The sequence below is a fragment of the Taudactylus pleione genome, unplaced genomic scaffold (genome assembly GCF_031769625.1).
Source record: "Taudactylus pleione unplaced genomic scaffold, aTauple2 ptg000897l, whole genome shotgun sequence".
NCBI lineage: Eukaryota > Metazoa > Chordata > Amphibia > Anura > Myobatrachidae > Taudactylus > Taudactylus pleione.
The window spans coordinates 3,442,289-3,467,226 of record NW_028285298.1 but is presented as its reverse complement, the minus strand read 5'-3'; the positions used below and the strand labels follow the sequence as shown (position 1 = coordinate 3,467,226).

Sequence of the window (24,938 nt, the reverse complement as noted above, 5' to 3'; positions counted from 1 at the left end):
TTGGAGTGACTGATCTAGTTGCATTAAGGGGCTTAAGTAAGCGCTGGCCTGGCGACGGGTGCAGAGGGGACACTTGTACTGGTCCCCGATATTCTGAAGGGGCCCCAAACCCTCAGGAATTGCGGGAGCCCAGTTCACGTGTCCCCTTTGCCTCTTGCTTAGTAAGGGCACCGGCACGGGTGAGATCCTCCCGAGTCCTGGCAGTGACAGGGAGGCCAGGCTGGCACAGCGTGCGTGACATCGTGACGTTGCACTGCTGAATAAGAGAGGAGCCGCCGGGTCTACTCTGAGCCGCCCTCCAGAGCAGACTGAGGAACACAGGCAGCGCAGCAGGTAAGTGTTGGCCGGGCTGGGCTAGAGAGGCACGGGGTGAGTGGTGGGTAGCTGCAAACGAAGGGGTGATGGACAGACATGGGGGCTGGGGAAGAGGGGTGGGAGGGTGACAGACACAGGCAGGCCCGGCAACAGGGGGGTACGAAGGGGGACACTTTTACTGGGCCCTGAGATTCCAAGGGGCCCAACCCCACAGTAATCTCGGGAGCCCAGTTCAGGGCCCCCAAAAATTAGTGTACCGGACCCCAAGATTTCTGTTGCCGGCCCCGATTAAGCGTGCACTGTCATTGGCAGTTCGTGTTGCGAATTCATCTTGCCCTTACATTAGGCCGATTCCGCTTAGCATCGCCATAGGCTGCAGGCAGAATCAGCCTTCAGCCCGTTAACGTACACTGAGCTGCCAGAACGGGTGCTGGCCACCACCACGCTTAGCAGATTCTGCCCTAAAGTGTATAGGGAGATGCCCGCCACTGTGTTTCCTAACTTTGTGCCTTATCATTGGATTTCTTGCTCCTCTTAAAGTAGACCGGGCACCTAAACACTGTGGAGGCAGCCATTTTGTCACCTGACTTAATATTCATGAGACTGCAGCCTTACCCATTCATTGAGTACCCAGTACCTCAAGACTAGAAGTCAGGACTATAAATGTTAGACAGTGCCGCAGAGGAGGTCACAGGTTCAGCCTGCAAAATGACCACTATATTTAGGGGACGTGTTTGCTTTAAAGGAGGACTTCAGTCTCACAAATCATTTAATCCATCCATGTATATTCTGGTGCTAGGCAAGGTTATACACAGGAAATGTCCGCTCCCCCGCCTGCCGGTGACTTACCTCATGGGAATACACCACGGCTATGATTCCGGTCAAAAAGCAGCAGAAGAACATGACCAGCACGGACTCCACCATATAATCTTTAATCCTCACTTCTGGCTGTAGAGGCGACATGCCCAGCGACCCATCATTCTGCAGGGAGGCAATGTCTCAGTCAGTGAGGGACAGGGAGAAAGTGGCAAACATAAAATGGCTCCTCTATGCTCACTAGAGGGCAAAAGCCACTATCTTAGATCATTGTACAATCATTTCAATGCATTCATTGTGAGGGATCTTATTAACGTAATAAGCCTACTCACACATTACGGTCAACCATTTGTTCGGTTGCATTAATGGTCATGAAAATAATGCCTGTCGACGCACTGGGAACCGTGAGGCATCACTGAGGTATGTGGCCATCTGTGCCTCAGTGATTTCCCTAGTGAAGCCGTGACAGGCTGAATATTGGTTTAGTTCACCAGTCTTTATTGCACAACTTGTACACAATGAGAAAGGACTAGTAGTGGTTGCAGCAGGGATCACAAACACATGGGTGTAGGTGCACCACCGCTCCGCAGAGCAGTAACTAGATTGCTTGTTGTGTAGAGAGATTGCTGTGTGTAATGGGTGGAGAAGATACATTTTCAGGGTCATTCGTCCACTACTCACAGGGACTACATTGGCTCACATCTAATACTCTTAGTAGGACCCGTTTTGTGACTTAATTTTGCACAAAGGTGAAGAATTCTGAGTAATGTTACAAAAAGCTTCATACACAATATTTCCATTTGCAATTATGACTGTCCCCATTAAGATGGATCATAAATAAAGCTAAACTAAGCAGCATTTCAAGAGTTTATTTAATTGAAAATTGTGGTCAGGGGAGGGGGTTGTAACTTGTCAGTCTCTACTTCCATCGGTGGTATACTTGTAGTTACCTAGACTGTAAGCTCTCACGACCAGGTATCTCTATTCCCTTTGGCATGTACTTCACCTACAACCTTTTATTATCAATATATATACCCTGCTTACTGCACTGTGGAACATCACAACTTGACAACAGTAATAAGGATAATATTAAAGTGGAGGCCAGTGTGGGTCACCAATGCAACCGTTTTATGAGTTATGTCATATATGTTACCTCATTATCCGGACTACGCGGTTTTCAACACTTCGGGGCATATTACCCTCCAAATGTATGAAGGAGGGAACACAACAGGTATCTCCATATCTGCTACAGCCCCCATAGGATAGCCGCTGTAACCTATGAGCTACATTTCACAAAGTCACCAGGTGATGGTTCCTCAGGAGCCCACATATGGGCAGATTATCGCCATTTAGCAACTTGTGACGAAACGCGTTGAGTGACCACCTTCTGTTTCCAGTCTGGTGATTTTGCTGCCGTTATCTGTTTCTTGGGAGGTTTCAAATTGGTCCGGTGGTCCACGCCTGAGCGGTTGGGCACGTTGGCTATTCAGATAAGCCTTTTATAAAGAGCTCGCTTGTGGGCAGATTTGGTGCTGTTTTTTAATTTTCTATTTTAACAGAATGACACTAATTAGCCATTTTCTATTCTAGGGATCATTTTAGGGTACTTTTTCTGGTGCAGTGAGGTGCGCCCCCCCTCGATATGGATTATCCTCCAATAAATGCACCCTGATAGTTTCAAAATGTCCCCTTCACAAGGGCTACACATCACCCCTAATCTTAGTGATGTATTAAAATGCCTGTAAATCTTTGTTTAAATGTGAGATTACAAAATAGAAAAAAAAAGGAAATCATTGGAAGAGATAGTAATAAATCTGACACTAGAGCACTGAGGAAGTGACAGGCTCAGAGACCGTCCGCTGCCCATCACCGATATAAACTGACCTTAACCGGAGATCTAAGTCTGTCACCAAACCTAGAAGGCACTCAAACATTAAAATGACGACTTACAATATTCCCCTATATACGGCTCAAAATATTATCTCTGGACAATAAACTGACTTCCCAGTGTAATAAATCCATTAACATAACAGGGGGATGGATTTATAGTACACATTGACTCCGATGCGCATTAATGGACGTCTGCAGTGACCGCACTGGATCAGTGGACATTAATAATGCATTGTCTTTCTAGAACAAGAAACTCCAACAAGTCACTTCCTAATATCCTGTTTCCTCATCATTCCCCATGGGAAGCTTACATTTAACCCATCATGTACCTGAAGGGCACAGAGACGCAACCAACTGAAATCGGCAGAAACGATAAACCCAGTATGCATGGCGACTCTGCAAAGTAAGCCACGGTCACTATAACTGGCCACATTTGAAAACACAAATTGGAGCTTGAAAAGACGAGGCTCATTGCTAATCATACAGTAATATTTAGTGCCGTCAAAATGGCGGTAACACATGAGATTGGCTATCCACAGCATTGCTGTACAGGATCAATATCGCCATAGCAGTCAAAATATTCAGCCTTCATTAACTCTGTACTGGGAATAAGAACATCCAGCTGTATAACAGACTAGGGTTGGCCATCAACCATCAGTTCTGTAGCAACCACTGATGGTCATAGGCCCATGGTGAGTTTTTTCACAATCAATGGAATAATATCGATGGCTGAACCCGATGGTGAAGCACAAATGCATTTAATGCAAAACACTAACCATCGATGGCTTTTATCGCTAACCATCAATGGTTAATGTTTTAAAACCACTGATGGAGAGTATAGAGCCTAAGTATCCTGTCTTCAAAAAATATATAAAGCTGTGCACACACACTGAGTATATAATTGAGGTGCACATATACATTACGATATTCTGCTTTGTATTGGATGTAGTTGGTGGTGTGGTTATATTCAGAGAGAGAAAAGGGAAGTGTTGGTAGGGACAGAATGGTACAAAATGATGCAGCAACAAGTGTGTTTAAGCAGACTCGTGGCATAGATAGAAGTGACATTCGGATGCTCCAGAGTAAAGAGATGGTCTTACTATGATATAGGGGTATGATCCTGGCGGCAGGTTCTGGTGAGCGTAGACACTTTGCATTTGGGGTCCGGGCTGGTACATGACCGGCATTTGGCTGGAAAAGTTAGGCTGATAATTTGGGTACAGCAGGTGTGCAATCTTTGGGTCTGGAGGAGAATATGGTGGAGGATCCCCAACAAATCCAGTGTTCTCGATGCCTTTTGGGGCTTCTGAAATGTGCTTGGGCTGTTCGGGTGCTTGGACAATTCCTGTGCATGGAGTGTTAGCTCTGTGGCTCATTTCTGCTGTAGCTCCACTTTCCTCTTCTTGTTGAATTGCAGCCTCCATTTCTGTTGGAACAATATGAAGACATGTTTTAGTGTGATGTGCGCGATACGTGAGATCATACTGTCTGTGCATTGATAGGGTCTGGAATGGAGAGAGTATGTATTCATAAGACGAGGGAGCAGATTTCTCCCAAACCCCCTTCATGTCCCAGTGTAAATCTCTTCTGAGGAAGCCGCTAACAACTTTTCTGCAATAACACTACAAGAGCCATTTCACTCTCAGCAAACTAAAGGAGCGTACACACTAGACGATATGCTCCCTGAACGACATTGAGCACACCCGCTGAACTATATCATTAACGATATCGTTCAGCGCCGGGCTCTCTCCCCCATTCCCCAACATCGTCAGGTTGGCCTGCATGTTTACTCGATGAACGTTAATGACGAATGACCCGCGGGAACGCACGTCGTCGTTATCGTTCATCGTTTTGATGTTAAAAATGGACGACTGAACGATATCGTTATCGTTCAGTCGTCCACTTTAATCGCCCAGTGTGTACGCACCTTTACTGTCGCTTTCTGTCTTCTAAATAACTGCTTGCTTTTCTCACTATAACCCAAGCTGAAAGTCATTTCAATTATAAACAGCTCTATGCCATTGAGATTTTAGCCGTGGACTGACTGTCTCCAAAGTGGAGGAGTTTTAAAGGATGTATGAGAATTAAATACCAAAAGGTGTTCTCTCATTTTTTGAAAGATTGCAATAGCAGAGTACGTATTTGGACTGATTTTTTTCTATACGATTTATATATGGTTTTTACATTGTAATCAAGTGGTTATACCGGCTGGTTTAATACCATTACCTTATGGTTTTATTGATAATATTTGATTTATATTGATTTTTATTTTGTGTATTGGTTTGTCTATTAGCACTGTTTATACTTTTGCATATTTTAGATTCTCATTACTAATATACAATGCAGAGCCCATACTGGTGACCGTTATATAATGACATACTCATACTGGCTACCATTACCTATTGCAGAGCCCATACTGGTGACTGTTATATAATGACATACTCATACTGGCTACCATTACCTATTGCAGAGCCCATACTGGTGACAGTTATATAATGACATAGTCATACTGGTTACCATTACACATTGCAGAGCCCATACTGGTGACTGTTATATAATGACATAGTCATACTGGTTACCATTACACATTGCAGAGCCCATACTGGTGACAGTTATATAATGACATACTCATACTGGTTACCATTACACATTGCAGAGCCCATACTGGTGACCGTTATATAATGACATAGGGCCTGATTCAGACCCACTCGCGAGCGGCTGTCTGCTCGCAAGTGGGTCGATGTTATGCACTGAGCATGCGCACGACGGAGGGAGCTCCGTCGTGCGCATGCGCCAGACGCGACGAGTGAAGGAAAGTCCATCGCTCGTTGTGTCCGATCAAAGGGGGCGTGCTGTCAATGTTGATTGACAGCACGCCCCCTTTGGTGGGCGTGCCGGGGGCGTGCCTCCCTGACGGGGGCGTTCCCACGGGAACGCCTCCCGTCAGAAGCCGGCCCACTGACATCACTAGTGATGTCAGTGGGAGTGATTTTGGCTCTGATAGAGCCAAAATCACTCCGGAGCTTGCGGTTGAAAACCTCAACCGCAGGTTCCGGCTCGCAATTTCGATGGTCGCGATGGTCTCGACCATCGCAGCCATCACAAAGCACGCTCGTATAGCCTGTGGGTGGTGACCCACAGCTATACGAGCATCCAGGAGGACGCTCCATGAAAATGGAGCCCGGCCCTCATTCAGAGCGTGCGCTCTGCTCAGAGCGTACGGCTCTGAATGAGGGCCATAGTCATACTGGTTACCATTACACATTGCAGAGCCCATACTGGTGACTGTTATATAATGACATACTCATACTGGTTACCATTACACATTGCAGAGCCCATACTGGTGACCGTTATATAATGACATACTCATACTGGCTACCATTACACATTGCAGAGCCCATACTGGTGACAGTTATATAATGACATACTCATACTGGTTACCATTACACATTGCAGAGCCCATACTGGTGACTGTTATATAATGACATAGTCATACTGGTTACCATTACACATTGCAGAGCCCATACTGGTGACTGTTATATAATGACATAGTCATACTGGTTACCATTACACATTGCAGAGCCCATACTGGTGACAGTTATATAATGACATAGTCATACTGGTTACCATTACACATTGCAGAGCCCATACTGGTGACTGTTATATAATGACATAGTCATACTGGTTACCATTACACATTGCAGAGCCCATACTGGTGACTGTTATATAATGACATAGTCATACTGGTTACCATTACACATTGCAGAGCCCATACTGGTGACCGTTATATAATGACATAGGGCCTGATTCAGACCCACTCGCGAGCGGCTGTCCGCTCGCAAGTGGGTCGATGTTATGCACTGAGCATGCGCACGACGGAGGGAGCTCCGTCGTGCGCATGCGCCAGACGCGACGAGTGAAGGAAAGTCCATCGCTCGTTGTGTCCGATCAAAGGGGGCGTGCTGTCAATGTTGATTGACAGCACGCCCCCTTTGGTGGGCGTGCCGGGGGCGTGCCTCCCTGACGGGGGCGTTCCCACGGGAACGCCTCCCGTCAGAAGACGGCCCACTGACATCACTAGTGATGTCAGTGGGAGTGATTTTGGCTCTGATAGAGCCAAAATCACTCCGGAGCTTGCGGTTGAAAACCTCAACCGCAGGCTCCGGCTCGCAATTTCGATGGTCGCGATGGTCTCGACCATCGCAGCCATCACAAAGCACGCTCGTATAGCCTGTGGGTGGTGACCCACAGCTATACGAGCATCCAGGAGGATGCTCCATGAAAATGGAGCCCGGCCCTCATTCAGAGCGTGCGCTCTGCTCAGAGCGTACGGCTCTGAATGAGGGCCATAGTCATACTGGTTACCATTACACATTGCAGAGCCCATACTGGTGACTGTTATATAATGACATACTCATACTGGTTACCATTACACATTGCAGAGCCCATACTGGTGACAGTTATATAATGACATACTCAAACAAAAATGGCAGCTGCTCAATCAATCCAGCAGTACTAATCAGGTGCATGAAAGGGAGAGGTCACACTAAGTAGAAAAAGGAGGGGGATTTAACCCCCTATTGTACCTCAGCACACTGAATAATACCTGCAACAATATATGAAGACTATATGGTCATAGAAATTCAGAGATATTAGTTGCATGCATTTGCAAATACATGGGAGGCTGCTGGGCCACGTCACGGCTTCTGTTACCAGCAGTCCCTAACACTAAGGGGTGTTAGGGACGTGAACCCCTTAGTGTTAGGGACTGCTGGTAACAGAGAAGCCATGACGTGGCCCAGCAGCCTCCCATGTATTTGCAAATGCATGCAACTAATATCTCTGAATTTCTATGACCATATAGTCTTCATATATTGTTGCAGGTATTATTCAGTGTGCTGAGGTACAATAGGGGGTTAAATCCCCCTCCTTTTTCTACTTAATGACATACTCATACTGGTTACCATTACACATAGCAGAGCCCATACTGGTCACCATTATATAATGACATACTCATACTGGCTACCATTACACATTGCAGAGTCCATACTGGTGACCGTTAGTCATACTGGTTACCATTACACATTGCAGAGCCCATACTGAGGCCTGATAGCGTGCGATGAGGTTAGCAATTCCTGAGTAAGGTCAGCGCTTGTGCCAGTGTGCATGAGGCTGCGATGGTACTCCATGTCACCGATGGTTTCACAGTCTTGCTAAACATTATGGGTGTGTGTAAAGTAAAGTAGACATCCTTATGTAGTGCTGCGGCGGCATTGCGATCGCAATGAATTAACATACTATCGCAGTCGAACTGCGTGCGTAATCGCTATTGCATTCGCAGTTGCGATCGGCAATGAATCAGGCCCACAGTCCCTACACACAATGCTTATTAATGACAAGGTAGGATGAAATCCCTACTATTTCACCTGTAGCACTAAGGGCGGGCACACGCTTGTCCATAATATCGTTTGTTCGATCGACGAGCGATATATCTTGAGTACATCAGCAGGTGTGTAAACCCAATAAGTCTGAACGACGTCGTTCATAGACATCAGGTCGGCCCTGCAGCACAGCCGATGCCGATATATCTGTAAGATACATCGGTGCATTTGGCTGTGTGTACGGGCGGTTGGAGCAAGGGCGTTAATTACGGCCCTGAGGCCCATAATGTCAGGCCAGTTTGTTTGAAAGGAAACCAGTCTGCCAACCAGATCTCCAGCCAAGGCCTTAAATTGAAAATACACCAATATACAGGTAATGCCGATATAGTCAATAAATACACATTATCTAATCTTATTTAGCATTATATAGATCATCTCCTTTTATCTGTATCATAATTCCCTGATAACTCCAGAACTTCTACTGTCACCAGTAAACCCCCCCTCCACTTTCCTCTTATTGCAGAAGCAGCTTCTTTGTCTCAATTTTTGCAAGGAAAATACTGGCTTTTTGTTCCCCTCCGCAGTGTGTACAATATAAACATTAGCCAGCTGGTTATACGAGACGTTAATTCGTGTTTACAGTAAGGATTTAAAAATATATGCCAAGGGCAGGAGATTGCTGAGCTGCTGAATTATATAGCAAACACCTTACAAGGGGCACAGTCCCATTGCTGTTCTGCATTTGCAGTGGTTTCATTCCCGTGTAGCATTAAACCACATTCTAGGTGTCCCAGGTGAGGATGGCTTTGCTTTCTATCCCTGCAATCCTTGTAAAAGTGCACCTGTGTATACTGTGGGCCCAGTTTCCCATTAAATAGTCTTTTACAGGCGTCAGAGAGGGACAAGTAAAAAGCCGGAGATTAATCTTTTTCATAACACATTTAAGAGCATAAATAATCTTGTTTTCTTTATTCAAATGTTATCTGTAGTGTCGTGAACTTTGGCCATTGTACTGTATAATACATTGATGAGTGGTTCCTGGTCCCCACATTCTCTTATGCAAGAAAAAAAAAAATGTAATTTAGTAGTATAGATCGTGAGGGGGCCACAGTCCCAACCCAACAATAACTATGAACAATGCAGCAAAAAAATAAATAAATAATTAATGCTGGTGATTATGAAAAAATAGCGCAGCCGAGCGATACTCTGCTACCCTGGCGCGTCTAGCCTACAGTGGTATGAGGTGGTAACTTTGCCGGGCCAGTCGCAGCGTACAGGGGCCATCTTATATCTCCTGTTCCACTAATATTTTATGCTCTACATGGCAAAACAAAAAAAACAAAACATACAAGAAAATTATATTATAATAAAATTATATATATATATCACAACAACCGTATAAGTCCGGCACTCACCATACCATGAGAACAGCAGGCCCAGGTGCTCCAGCCAAACAAATAGTTAGATAGGATCAAGCAAGGGATGGCACTCCGGGACTTGTATAGTAATGAAAGAGGCGATCATACAGCAACGTTTCCGATTTAATAACAAACCGTCATGCCTGATATAATATTGTATGGGTCAATTGTTCTATTTATTTACCTTCTAGAGTAGTAATTATCAACCTTCAAGTTTCCCCAACAGGTCATGTTTTGATGATTTATGACTGTGGCAGCAGGTGGGATAATTAATGACCCAGCATTATAGATTAACTCATCTGTGCATCAATAAAGAACTCCAGAAAACATGACCTGCTGGTGGTACTTGAGGTCTGGAGTTGAGAACCTCCGGTGACGAGAGGGACTGTACCTTAGAACAAAGTCGTCGTATCACGTAAATTCAGAAGTATTATTATCACTAGCTATTAATAACTAATAATGTATAGCTGTAAGAGAGTCCTGTGGACGTCAGGTTGATCAGAAATGCGCCTTGCCTAAAGGAAAATGAAGTAGACCTGCATTACAGGCTACCAGCGAGTACATGATACAGGTGCTAGGTGGGTGTCTAAATGTCATTTGTGAAAGCACAAAAATGTGGACACCATTTTTCTTTTGCACATAGCTGCCTATCCGTCTGCCTGTGCAGTGTGGCGTGGCAGCATAGGCGTCCTATGGCCTCAGGCTGTTTGCTTCATACAAAACGTGCCCGGTCTGTACTTCTGGAGGAACAGCTGGTGGAAGAGCTAAAAACATCATATTACACTAATACCCCTTTTACACCGGAGCTAAAACCCGGGTTTTTGAAGGGGTAACCCGGGCAGCTCCCTGGTGTAAAAGGGCAGAGGGTTGGATCGCCGGGTCGAGTGACCCGGCAATCCAACCCAGGTAACTAGCAGGGTTTAACACGGGCGTAGCCCGTGAAACCCTGCTATGGGAACAGCGCACTCCGGGTCACGAAGACCTGGAGTGCGCTGCTAGCCGGCCGATTGGTCCGGCTTCAGTGGCGCTTGGAGATGACGTCATCTCCAAGCGTCCACTTTCACTCCGCAAAAGCCGGGTCTATGCAGACCCGACTGCGGTGTGAGCGGTGCTGACTCGGGAATATCCTGAGTCAGCGCCGGCAAAATTCCGGGTCTGATCCGGATAGGAACTTTGTTCCAACTCCGGGTCAGACCCGGAATTTAGGTGGAAAAGGGGTATTACTTACAACATTCATTACGTTTTTTTTTTTTCATAATACTGATCTTCATCTACGTCTAAATCAATAATTTTTAGTCCATTCATTTTTGTTGGAACTCACATGAAATATGCATGAATGGCAAAAAAAAGAAAAGCCAAGTATCATTAAACGTCTACTATAATTCCCGATTACCCGCAGCCCCTGACCAGGAAACGCCCCAAATGCGCCCTCTCCACACATTAGATACCATTTAAATATCTTGTCCCACAAATCTAAAACGCATTTATGTGCCCCCAGGTGGCATTTAGAAGGAACGCAGCACCCTCAGCTACACCCATCCTGACAACGCACATTTCCTGCATATCCTGAAAAGTAAATACTCGCCCTTCACTTAGCGAAAAGGAACATTGACACCAAAGAACCGCTGACATCACCGAACAGCCCCAACAGCACGAGTCCTTTTTATTTTGACACTTTATGTTCTTTACTACGGTTATTTTTATTTTATTTTTTTTAAATATATATGTCAAGGGACCGAGCATCCCAATGTCATCCATACGTATCACCTGATGGTCCGGGATTTCCCTACTTTTGAATTGGATGAGGATACAACAACCAGAAGCCAATTTGGAATGTGCCAGCAGCCGATATATCAATGGACCATGGTTTTAAACCATCAGCAGGAAATCATCGATGGTTGGGTGCTGTGCATGCGCAGAATGTGATCGCACATATGCCCACCTCTGCCATCAGACCTACCCAAGCAATGGGAAAGCCATTTGCCATCGGTCACAGGCCATAAATGGTTGCAAGCTGCAAACTCAGGGCTGGATTAACATCGATGGCTGGAGCAGTCACCCATGAGCCCTCACCTATAGCTGGGGCACTGTGGCATAATGTAAACAGAGGGTTCCGAGTCTCAAAATGTGAACTGGGGGTTCAGTGGGGCATAATGTGAACTGGGGACACTACAGGGTGTTCAACACATTTGTGGTGCTGGAATGTAACAAACGGTTCCATCCAGGTCCAAGCAGCGACTGACGTCAGGTGCACCCACCGGCGTATGTGCTGGAACCCAGCCAGAGAGCGCTTCTTATGAGAAGATGGCGCTATTACATCACCGGTACCAAGGTAGGGTCAGACAGGGCTAATGGCATTATCCATCTGGGCCATAGTGCGGCTCCATACTGGACTATTTACCCCGCCTCCACCTCCACCACATTGACCAAGAGAGTATAAACATTGGTCTTATACATGTCATTTTATTGTTTATTTTTCATATGGACGATAGAATTGCTATGCTTTCACCATTAGCGCTTCTTTGCCGCTTTACACTACGATTAAACCTAATTAAACGAGCTGCTTTATACATATTATTAGCGCAGGGCACTCTATCCCTTTTTTCTTTGTAGGGGCCCCCACAAACCTTAATCCAGTGAGGAGTGTGGGATCAGTGTAGAAGGCCGCGACCTGTCCCCTTGTGTGACTAGGGGGATCTATGTACTGAGCCCTGGAGAGAGAGAAAGTGGATGGGGTTAAAGTACCAACCAATCAGCTCCTTTCACTTTACAGGCTGTGTGAAATATTAGTTAGGAGCTGATTGATTGGTAGTTTATCTACATCCACTTTCTCTCCCTGGCTTAGTACATAAGGCCTGATTCAGACGCGCTCGCAAGCGGGTCGATGGTCGGCCAGTGCATCCGCGCGGTGTGCGCAATGCGCATGCCCCGGAGCGAGTGAGAACTTCACTCGCTCCGGGGCTCGCTACAAAACGGAGCAGCTGTCGATGCTGATTGACAGCTCGCCCCGTTTTGTAGGCGGGAAGGGGGGGTGGCTGGTCAAACGGAGGCGTTCCCGAAGGAACGCCTGCCGTTTGTGTTCGGCCCTACTGACATCTTTCGTGATGTCAGTAGTGAACTTCCTGCTCTATTAGAGCAGGAAGCTCACTGGGGCTTGCGGGAACAGAGACCCTACCACAGGGGTCTCGTCGTAAGCCTGATGGTCGCGATAATCGCCAGGCCGCTTGCAAAAGCTGTGGGTGGTCACCCACAGCTATGCAAGCGGCCTGGATGCGGATTTTGAAAAAAAAAATCCGCCCTGATTCAGAGCGAGAGCCTCTGAATCAGGCCCATAGGTTATGGAGTGACATGTTAGTATGTTAGTGAGGATGGGATGCATGTGACAGGGAGTGATGTGATGTGAGGAGGGGTATGGAGATATGAAGCCACAGACAGAAAGATATAGTGGATGGAACATGGTCCCCCAGCAGCACAGAGTAGGGGGAAATGTGAAATTGGGTGCCAAAACCCAGAGCTATTCCCCGTGTGGCAAACCCAGTGCCTAATTCAATTCCCCTATAACAGTTTTGTAGTGGATGGTCAGAGCAGGGATCCCAGCAGCACAGAGTATATCAGGAGATGAGTGATGTGTTAGTGAGGACAGGGCTGCATGTGACAGGGGCAGTGACATGTGAGGAGGGGAATGGGGGCAGCAGGCTGAGAGTTATATAGTAATGAAGGACGAGATACCTTGTTCCGTCCTTCATTACCTGCAATGGGGCCGCTTGCGATATCGTCCGGTTGAAGGTGCGGCACACCAGACTATACCGCATGCGACCACGGGAGCGCGCATATTGGCCGTACACACTGAGCAATGCAGCCGATGTCGTTCCGAATCGGCCGGAAATTACGTATCGTGCCAACATCGTCTCAGTGTGTAATCAGCTTAAATTTATTTGTCCTATAATTTGTGGGTGTCAGCGATATAAGTATTTATGAATAAATAAGTTTATCTGTTTCACTTATTGTATATATTATTTTTTATTCTATGTGCTAAGCTAACAAGCGACTCATCTCTTTATAGTGTGGTGATGTACACCTAACATAATGACACATTTTAATTACCTTCCATGAACTTCAGGACATTCCTCTCCTCTGTGGGGTTTATTGGGATGAGGAATTTATTGCGCAGTCAGGAGATATTAGGAAATTCTGGGCAACACTCACCTGATATAGAGAACACAGGAAGGGTCTAATTTTTATTTGGGCCGATTTAAGGGGGTGATTCAGCAGAGGACGCAGATTTCCGATAGTCAGGAATCTGCGCGGGCACATGACCCAGTCTGCACATGTCAGTGATTGACAGTCTACTGCCATTTGTGGGTGGGGAGGGGGGTGGCGACAGCCTCTGTTTCCCAAAATGGAGGCTTGTTGTCACCATTGGGGGGGCGGGTGAAGAGGCAATGAACTCTGTTGGTTGATGGAGATTTCCTGTCCTCTTTGTTGCATCTGCGGTGGCCGGCTTACATGACGCCATGGTCACTCAGACGGACGATAGAATCACAGATTATCCGATACTGCGTCCAGGCACGCAGCTCGGATCAGTAATGCAAGTGGTTGCGATAGCACTTGTGTCCTCTGCTGAATCACCCCCTAAGTACATTATACAGTATAATATGCATAAAGTCACATTGTACATCTAATCCCACAACATTGTATAGCAGAGATTGGAAATACATTGTACAGCCTGAACCTGAGTGCTGCCATCTTTTATTGGGTTTACGGATTTTGCCAACTTTCTCTGTGGGTGGTATATAGAATAATTCATCATACAGAACGTCGACATGGAGAGAATGTCCACACGTCAAATGTTTCACACTGGCATGTCTACATTGTGAATGTCGACTTAATGACTACATACCTTCCGGGTACCACTTGTACACACGATTAGATGTATACTCTGTAGGGAACACTTGCAGGATATCCAGATAGAAGATTGACAATGTAAAGTTAGACAGTCAACAGGTCGACATCAGGTAGGCATCATGCAATATGACGACACGGACAACAGGCAGACAGATCTATGGTCGACACATTATTTATGGTCTTTTAACATTTTTTAGGTTAGGTATAGGCACTTGGGGGAAAGGGGGTGGGTTAGGGATATATTTTTGGAGGGAACAGTTAGGGTTAGCCACCAGGTAGACGGTTAGGTTTAAACACTTGCGGAAAGGTTGGGGTTAGCCACCAGGGAGAGGGGTAGACTAGGGTTAATCACCAAAGTGTGTGTGTGTGTGTGTGTGTGTGTGTGTGTGTGTGTGTGTGTGTGTGTGTGTGTGTGTGTGTGTTTTGGGGGAGACCTGGTAGCTGACCTAGACTACCCCTAACTCCTCCCCCCCAGGGTTAGGCTAGGCTCAAGGTTAAGCACCAGGGAGGGGGTTAGGTACACACTTAAAGATTTTCTGTCCAACCATCCACCTAGTTGATTGGTTGGAATGAAAATCTGGTAACGTATGGGAGTAACTGATGATCAGCAATTTGCTCCTAAATGCCAGAAAACAGATGAAAATGGCGTCAGACAAGTTTGTTAAATGTTTGATCTAAACAATTTTTTCAAACAACAGTTTTTGTCCATTTTCCGGCGTTTGGGAGCAAATTGCTGATTGTCATTTGCTTTCATACATTACCAGATTTTCATTCCAACCAATCAACTAGTTGGATGGAAAATCTTTTAGGTGTGTACCCAGCCTTAGGCACCAGGGGCAGGGTTAGGGCATACATGCCGACGTTTCACTCCCTCCTTCCGGGAGGGAGCTGTCGGGCTTTCTCAGCGGGGGGCGGGTCGCGGTGAAAAGGGGGCGTGGCCCGGCAGTGACGTGCATTTTGGGGCAGAGCATGGGGGCGTGTCATCACGATCGCGGCTCCGTCCCCTCTTTACAATGCCGGTTTTAAAGGCACTGTGAGGCAAGGGGCGGGGCCGATATGACCCAATTCAGCGCGACTCGTATCACTGGCCCCTCCGCTGCCGGGATTTTTATAGTAAGTGCAGGGGGGGGGGGGGGGCGGACGTGTCGCTGATCGCAGGAGGCTTGCCTGCTGTCCCGGGAGGTCGGGAGCGGCACCCGATTTTCGGGAGGCTCCCGACCAAATCGGGAGGGTAGGCAAGTATGGGTTAGGGTTAAGCACTAGGGGAGGGTTAGGCTAGGGTTAAAATTAGCCGCCAGGGGAGGGTCGGTGTTAGGAACTAGGGGGAGAGTTTGTGATAAATAATTATAATAAGAAAATGTAAAAAAAAAAAATCATGTCGACCATTTCTTTTGTGTGTTTACCGTTTGAACATGCCGACTATCTGGTGTTGACCCATTGACTGTTCACCTTTACATGGTTAATGTTTTATACCACACTTGCCGGTATCCACTAACTGTATCAGTCTATGTGGCAGAGAATCACCCACCTGTCGTAGCCCTAGAAAACCTGACAAAGTAACAGGCAGAAAATTCTAATATTTGGAAACTGAAATGTTTATTGGGCATTTTGAAAACAAATAAAAATATATATATATATTATTTATTTTCTTTTTTTCCAACGTCCAGTCCCTTACATACCATATTAAACCTATTGTTGCTTACTCTTTAAGCCTGGCATCTATGAAATGCAGGAGGAGAGATATGAAAGTAAGAGGTCAATGTAGCAATGGACAGTGATTGAATATACTGATAATTTGGCACTGTATTTAATCAATTATTAAATCAATACAATAAATCAGATACATCGGTTGTATTGATTATTTGGCCCGGATACATCAAGTAAACAAAGGGCCTGATTCATTACAGATCATAAAATGCGATTACGCACGCAGACGGCAGATTGTTGCATACTGCGCATTCATCGCAGTGCGCGAAGGCTCCATTGCGATCACACTGCGATCGCAGTGACCGCGCAGACCCATCGCAGAGTGATTGAAAGGAAGTGACCATTTGGGGGGTGGTGACGGGGGGGTGGTCGGTAAAACGCAGGCATGTCAGTGTGTTTGAACGCCGTTATAGGGGCGTGCATAAATTAGCCACCGCGATGCCATACACAGCCTGAGCTTTCGCTGCGTGCGATGAGGTTAGCAAATTCTGAGTAAGGTCAGACCTTCTGTAATTGTGATGGAGACTCCGATGGTACCGATGGTTTCGCAGACTTGCAAGGTATTACGGCTGTGAGTAAGGGGAAGTGGGCGTCCTTATGTTGTGATGCGACAGCTTAGCGATTGCAAAAATTTGCATATTTTCGCAGTGTGTCTACGTACATAATCGCAGTTGCACTCTGTAATCAATCAGGCCCAAAGCTCCAGTAAGTGCAGCGCTGATCGGCCATCCTCAGGACGCATGATCGCCTACATATACTATGCTGCAGGATTCAGTGTTCCAGGCACCCTGCTATCCAACATAAAACACAGCGGTAGCGCTTTTAGACAAAATTAAAAGAATATTAAAACGCACAGTGTGTATTACAGCAATAATAAAAATATCTAAAAACATCAATTGATAGCTGCCAAACGGTCATTTAGAAAGCAATCATCTCCCAATAGTGGATCTGGATTTTTTTCTGGAGGATTTAATAAATAATAGTCTGTAGTACTATTAATACCTCTCCGGAGGTTTAGAACAAGATGTGGTGAAATCCCCGCAATTTTAAATATCTCACCTTCTAATTGTAAGAACGAATGGTACAGTCCCGATCTCTTAGTCATTTTATCCACAAGACCATGGGCCTGATTCAGAGCCGGTCGCTATTTGCGCTCGCTCGTCCAGAAAATAGGGGTGGCTATTCAAATGAACTGTTCGCTGTTTGCAGTCTGTTCACGCCTCTAGGTCTGAACGAGCGAACAAAACTTGCGGTCGTTTTTTGGGAAACTACACCCCCTGTCCGCTCGCATCCTACGTCATATCCGCTATTTATTAGATTAATCGAGTACATCGAACAGGGTATGAGCTGCTCGCTATTCTTGTGGTTGGTTTTTGCTACCACAATTTTGCGAGCAGTTCAGGCTATAAAATAACCCAGTGACGTGGTCAATGACGCTGCTGTTTTAAATATGCACACCCATAAAACGCCCGTTTTGACCTTTAAGCACGCCTGCGATCGGATCTCCACTCCCCGTTTTCAAGCACCTTCCCCTGTTACCACCCACATACGCCTCATCCGGTCACTCAAATTAGCAGGCATTCGCTATTTTGCGAGCACATGAATTTCGGCCGCACTGACTGGTTCGCGCATGCGTATAACGATCCGTACGCATGCGCAGTTGGGCAAACATCGCTCGGAGCGAACGAGCTGCCGCTTACGAGTGGCTCTGAATCAGGCCCCATGTGTGAATTTGGGATGCAATCGGGAAGCCCGCTGACATTATACCGACAGTCGGCTTCCTGATTGTCATATCCCGGCGAGGGTGAAATGACCGGCGTCTAGATGTAGACGCCGCTCATTTTACCGACGCCAGGACACCGGCGCCCGGCATCCCGATCGATGGGATGACGGGAGCCGCTAGCGGCCAGCCGCGGAAGGGGGGTCTCCAGTCACACAGCCGCAACAACAGCGAGGCGGTCGGGATCTGTAGTAGAATGGTGCACACACATGATTTGAACGATAACTATCGATATATCGTTCAAATCAACTAGTTTCTGGCCCCTTCAAACGACCAAACAATGGTCGATATCGATATTGACCATCGCCCGTGCATGCAGGCCAACCTGATTGGTCGACATCGACCAGGTTAGCCTGGTTACTATAGGGACCCTCGATCGTTGATCAAGGGTCGTTATATTAGTAGAGGGGTTGGTGCATGTGCTGGATGTACGATAACGATCATCCAGCACATGTAGGACGATCAGACAACGATATCTGACAGTTGCCTGATCTGATCATGTGTATGCACCAGAGGATGATGTCAGTGCGCTTTCCGTTTGGTCCGACAGGTCTCCTATGCCTCCAGCGGCAAGCTGGGCAGGCAATAACTGCTGGTGCTGCTCACCCGGATAGCAGTAATGGTATAGTCCCGTGTGTTAAAGAAGAGCTTATGACGCGGGGATTGTAGCAAATATATAGTATTATGGTCACAGAAGACATCAATAAAACAGAGGGCAGCAGAAGATAGTCACCCTAACACCTTCACTTCAGAAGGAGTTACCCTAACACCTGTTTCTTCAGAAGGAGGGTAACCCTGCTAAACAGGAGCAAGGAGGCATCAGTGATGCTGCCCCCGAGGTGCTCTGTGCGATGGCGCTGTTTGCACACCCCTTGTTATGGCACTGCGGTGAATAGGTACACATACCCCTATACAGGGACTTAACTAGGCATTTGGACACCACAGCAAACCTTAAGTTTATTAAAACACACAATAAACATCGCATACAATGGTAAATGCAGTTTAAGTGTAATTTACATGTCTATGTTTTGCCAATTTGTCAACGATGTGTTTGTTGGCGCATGTACACTGGCGCTGCCGAGTCAGACTTAGCGGTGATAGGAATCGCTGCGACAGCTGATTTTCCGATTACTGTCTTCATACCAAAGGAATGTTGAATTGCTCCGGCGAGTTGCTTACTCAAATATAATTTTCTTATACAGAAAACTGCATAAGAACATATTTCAGAGGTTATTTATAAACATTATAGTGGCCTTATAACCATGTTCATGATGGGAGGGGGTGTAGTAGCCTACGCCTGGGTACAGTATGCAATTCGTGGTGCGTGGAAGAGAGGTAAGGCTGGATGGGACACTCATTATTGGACGATACTCCTCATTTATGGGAATATTAAACTATGTCTATGAAAGAAAGACACATCCTGTAAATTCAGACTCATATTTATATGATAAGCTTGATAGATTTTTAATAATCTATACTAAATATAATAAGAACCATGTGTCTGTCTGTTCCAAGTTGGCCCAAAAAAGAATGATTGAACAGATTTTCATGAAAACGGCCTAATTGTGTAGTGGAAACTCCTAGAAATAACCTGCACTTTGTTTGCACAATAACAAAAACAACATTTACTAACATCATCAATGCAAGAGACAGGTGTGGCACCATGCGTGCAGCCGGTAAGGGGTGGGGGGAGAGGTGCTTTGTGCCTGCAGTCACTTTTATAGAATAGACTACATAGCAGTCTGTGCACAGGGCACACAGTGACATTGGTGTGAGTGGTGGGTGAATAGGATAGGTTACATAACAGTCTGTGCACAGGGCACACAGTGACATTGGTGTGAGTGGTGGGTGAATAGGATAGGTTACATAGCAGTCTGTGCACAGGGCACACAGTGACATTGGTGTGAGAGGTGGGTGAATAGGAGAGGTTACATAGCAGTCTGTGCACAGGGCACACAGTGACATTGGTGTGAGAGGTGGGTGAATAGGAGAGGTTACATAGCAGTCTGTGCACAGGGCACACAGTGACATTGGTGTGAGTGGTGGGTGAATAGGATAGGTTACATAGCAGTCTGTGCACAGGGCACACAGTGACATTGGTGTGAGTGGTGGGTGAATAGGAGAGGTTACATAGCAGTCTGCACAGGGCACACAGTGACATAGGTTTGAGTGGTGGATGAATAGGAGAGGTTACATAGCAGTCTGTGCACAGGGCACACAGTGACATAGGTGTGAGTGGTGGGTGAATAGGAGAGGTTACATAGCAGTCTGTGCACAGGGCACACAGTGACATTGGTGTGAGTGGTGGATGAATAGGAGAGGTTACATAGCAGTCTGTGCACAGGGCACACAGTGACATTGGTGTGAGTGGTGGGTGAATAGGAGAGGTTACATAGCAGTCTGTGCACAGGGCACACAGTGACGTTGGTGTGAGTGGTGGGTGAATAGGATAGGTTACATAGTCTGTGCACAAGGCACACAGTGACGTTGGTGTGAGTGGTGGGTGAATAGAAGAGGTTACATAGCAGTCTGTGCACAGGGCACACAGTGACATAGGTGTGAGAGGTGGGTGAATAGCATAGGTTACATAGCAGTCTGTGCACAGGGCACACAGTGGTATGGGTGTAAGTGGTGGGTGACTGTGCTGCTGCCACCAGTCTGTATAGAGCTGCTGGGAACGTGGGGCCACTACCGCCGCAGGGCCCCTATGCAATGTTGGCAGATTTCATCATGGGCCAAGTCGCGGGCAACAGCTCGTATTAAATAAAATTGATCCAAAGGCCACTTTGCTGATATCAATGAAACAACAAATGAGAAGAGAAGACGTCTAGGACTCGGACCAGTCAGAGGGAGCAGTGTATGTGTGTCAGCTCCTGTGTACATGTGGACATCTCAGCCACAAATGCTGCAGCACCTCATGTAGATGGGGGAACCCATACAGAGTTTCCTGCAAAAGCCTTGCTACCCCTCTGGGTGTGCAGATAAATTGCAATGGTTTGCGTTTCTATATAGCAGTAACGTTATAAAATGTAAATCAAGGCCCACAACAAATCCCTTTCACAGCACAATGATAGGATAGATGCCTCTAGGGACCAACAAGTTCTGCAGACAGTAAAGTGCTTCTAAAAATAACAAAATTGTGAGAGCGACTCACAGGTGGACAGCTGGCACCTCATATTTGGCACAGGTGGACAGCTGGCATCTCATATTTGGCACAGGTGGACAGCTGGCACCTCATATTTGGCACAGGTGGACAGCTGGCACCTCATATTTGGCACAGGTGACCCATCGCTGCTTTCTGTGCTGTGCAGCCGAGAGCACCAGGTAGAATGTCCCTATCCTACAAAACACATGAATACGTAGCTGCTGGGGCATAGCTGGGACTCAGCAATAACTTGCACCATAGCTGCTGTATTTTACAGTGATGCGAATGGGGACCAAATATCCCGAGCACGAACATTTCCAGCCATGTCCGTAAATCTGCTGCTATGTTGCATCCATATTATATGCAGCCCTAAGGATTAGGTCAGAGAATGCCCCCTTGAACATCAGCTATTACAACAACGGTGGATATACGGAATACTGCAACAAGATAATACAGATTTGTTGACAAACGTCAGCTAATGTATTGCTGGGCAAAATGACATTTGTTTTAAAACTAAACTCTTTTCCCAATTAGCAGAAACTCTGAGATCACATGTCCGACAGTTTGGGAGATCCTCAACACGCCCCAGACATGACACTGGGTCCTCAGGACCCCAAACAGTGCATGTTTCCAGGTTTCCTCACAGAATCACAAGTGATTTAATTATCTCCACCTGTGGATCTTTTAAAATGTGTCAGCGTGTAATGAGTACACCTGTGCTCCTGCTATGTGACCTGGGAAATGTGTCAGTGAGTAATGAGTACACCTGCTATGTGACCTGGGAAATGTGTCAGTGAGTAATGAGTACATCTGTGCACCTGCTGGGTGACCTGGGAAATGTGTCAGTGAGTAATGAGTACATCTGTGCACCTGCTGGGTGACCTGGGAAATGTGTCAGTGAGTAATGAGGACACCTGTGCACCTGCTGGGTGACTTGGGAAATGCGTCAGTGAGTAATGAACACACCTGTGCACCTGCTGGGTGACCTGGGAAATGTGTCAGTGAGTAATGAGTACACCTGTGCACCTGCTGGGTGACCTGGGAAATGTGTCAGTGAGTAATGAGTACACCTGCTATGTGACCTGGGAAATGTGTCAGTGAGTAATGAGTACACCTGTGCACCTGCTGGGTGACTTGGGAAATGTGTCAGTGAGTAATGAACACACCTGTGCACCTGCTGGGTGACCTGGGAAATGTGTCAGTGAGTAATGAGTACACCTGTGCACCTGCTGGGTGACTTGGGAAATGTGTCAGTGAGTAATGAACACACCTGTGCACCTGCTGGGTGACCTGGGAAATGTGTCAGTGAGTAATGAGTACATCTGTGCTCCTGCTGGGTGACCTGGGAAATGTGTCAGTGAGAAATGAGTACACCTGTGCACCTGCTGGGCGACCTGGAAAACGTGACCTGTCTTGAGGACAGAGTTTGAGAACCACTGCTCTATAGAGAATGTTGACATGAAGTAGTGGAGGGACGTCATATAGAAACTGAATGGACAGGCCGCACCAGTAAAGAATTATAAAATGTCAGTAAAAATGCAACATCCTCCTGACGCTACTATATTACATATATATGTACTACGCCAAGTCCAGTGTTGTTAGGAGTGTAGGACTGTAAATTCCTTACCGACAATTATTATCTCCCCCCCTGTACTTTAGTTCCTGCAACTCTATCGTGTTGTAAGACTTTGGTAGAGCACAACAACGTATGAGTATAAAGTGTTTGGTAGCCAGAAAGGGAAAAAAAAAAATTATAATATATTTATATATATGTATATATAAAATATTACACACACACACTTCTTATGAAGGCTGGCACCCTCGGTTCCGGTGCGCCCAGGCACATGTTCCCAGAACTCATCTTAACGGCTTTTGAAATACTGGGTCAAAGAACTAACAATCCATAATCTACATAGTTAGACTTGTGTCCATAGGCTGTGTGATCTCTGCGACTGATACAAGGCAGTGCCGAGCACTATGTACACTTACCTGTAGCCATGGTCTCCGTGTGCCTCTCACACACTCTCCTGCTAGGAGGTAGGTCCAGGATTCCACACGGAGCAGCTACTACAGAGAGTCCCTTTACCTGCTCTGTGTCATTAATCCTCCAGCCTAGAGTCCTGTGTCTGTCTCACCAATCATTCTCCTTCCCCTCACTCACAGCATGTCCTCCTGCTAGTGCCTCACTCCTCCTCTGCCTCACTCACACCTCCTGTATACATACTACTCTCCTCTGTTCTCTCCACCCCGCTCGGTCTCTCCCTCCCCTCCTCAGGTCTCAGTTTCCTGCCTCTCAGCTGTAGCATTAATAATTGACAAACCTGTTTGAGGAAGGCTGTGCAAATAGCAACTCAACTCCTGGTGCTGATTTCACAGGAAAGGCTGGTAGTACCATTTTGCTCAATGCCACGATGGTACAAAGGGTGCAGATAGGACGCTCGGAGTGTGGTACAGGGTTATGTCACCACACTCTCCATGTTTGTGCAGGAGCCAGATTAACTCCTAATCAATGTCCATGCTAAAGGTAATAACCGACTGAATATTTCTCCTCCTGAGGTAAAATTGATGAATGAAATATAATTTATTATCAGAATTGTTATTCTTTTCATTTTGTTGTGTCACTATTACTAGTATTTACTGTTATAAACATTTATCTATATAGCGCCGAACCTATTCCGTTGCGCTTTACAATTGTGAGCTAAAAAAGTGGAGAAGAACAAGACTGGGGATAAACAGGCAGATAAGGCGGTAAGGTCTATGCTTATGAACGGTGTGGCATCGGCGTAGACAGCAACAGCGCCAGCACCACTAAAAACAACACTGCATTCATCCTTTATTTCCTAAATAAACTTTTGCATAGAATTAACATTGTGCATTACTTTAGTAAGGTCAAAGAAGGACAAGTTTAGCTCCGTACACACGGAGCGATGCCTCCGATCAGGCAACGATCAGATATCGTCTGACCGTCCTGCATGTGCTGGATGTTCGATATCGAACATCCAGCACATGCACCAACCCCCCAACGACTATAATAACCTGCGATAAATGATCGCGGGTCCCTATAGTAATCAGGCCGCCAACCTGGTCGATATCGACCATCCGTGCCCATTCATCGAACATCGTTTGGTCGTTTGAAGGGGCCAAAAACTGGACGATTCTAACGACAACGATATGATCGATATAGTTATCGTACAAATCGACCAGTATTATCTGACCGTGTGTATGCACCATAAGAAGACACTTGGGGTGATTATGAAGCCGCCTTTTTTTAAGCATGAGGATGGAATTGTTCTGCAAAGGGTTCATTTTAATTCGACCTACACAGGGGTTTGTTTGTTATCTTATTTTATTACTTTTCACATGGATCATCTTTGGCATCAGCTAAAACTTGGCCCTTTTTTTTTCCATGGTTCAAATTGGATATAATGACATCAGTTTGGAAATTGTACTTTTACACTGTGTTTACGCCACTTTTATATTGTAAAAGAGCGGCTATATCTTCATTTGAGATGTTATATATCACTATATTTTTATTAACATAACAATCTTCAATAACAATTGTACACCTATTATAAAATAGT

At 46.1% G+C, this 24,938-nt stretch overlaps 2 protein-coding genes across 2 annotated transcripts in view; one reads left to right on the top strand and one right to left on the bottom strand.

Moving 5' to 3' along the window:
* PRRT1B (proline rich transmembrane protein 1B) overlaps positions 1–23,610 on the bottom strand; it is a 33,619-nt gene extending 10,009 nt beyond the window's left edge. The window contains exons 1-3 of the mRNA XM_088459166.1: positions 23,347–23,610; positions 4,122–4,447; positions 1,165–1,296 (exon numbers count right to left, since the gene is read on the bottom strand). Coding sequence (XP_088315292.1) covers positions 1,165–1,296; positions 4,122–4,447; positions 23,347–23,356 — 468 coding nt within the window. The 5' untranslated portion in view covers positions 23,357–23,610. The remainder of the gene's footprint in view (positions 1–1,164; positions 1,297–4,121; positions 4,448–23,346) is intronic.
* Positions 23,611–23,701: 91 nt separating this feature from the next.
* UCK1 (uridine-cytidine kinase 1) overlaps positions 23,702–24,938 on the top strand; it is a 32,290-nt gene continuing 31,053 nt past the window's right edge. The window contains exon 1 of the mRNA XM_088459165.1: positions 23,702–23,881. Within this exon, the coding sequence (XP_088315291.1) occupies positions 23,867–23,881 (15 nt within the window). The 5' untranslated portion in view covers positions 23,702–23,866. The remainder of the gene's footprint in view (positions 23,882–24,938) is intronic.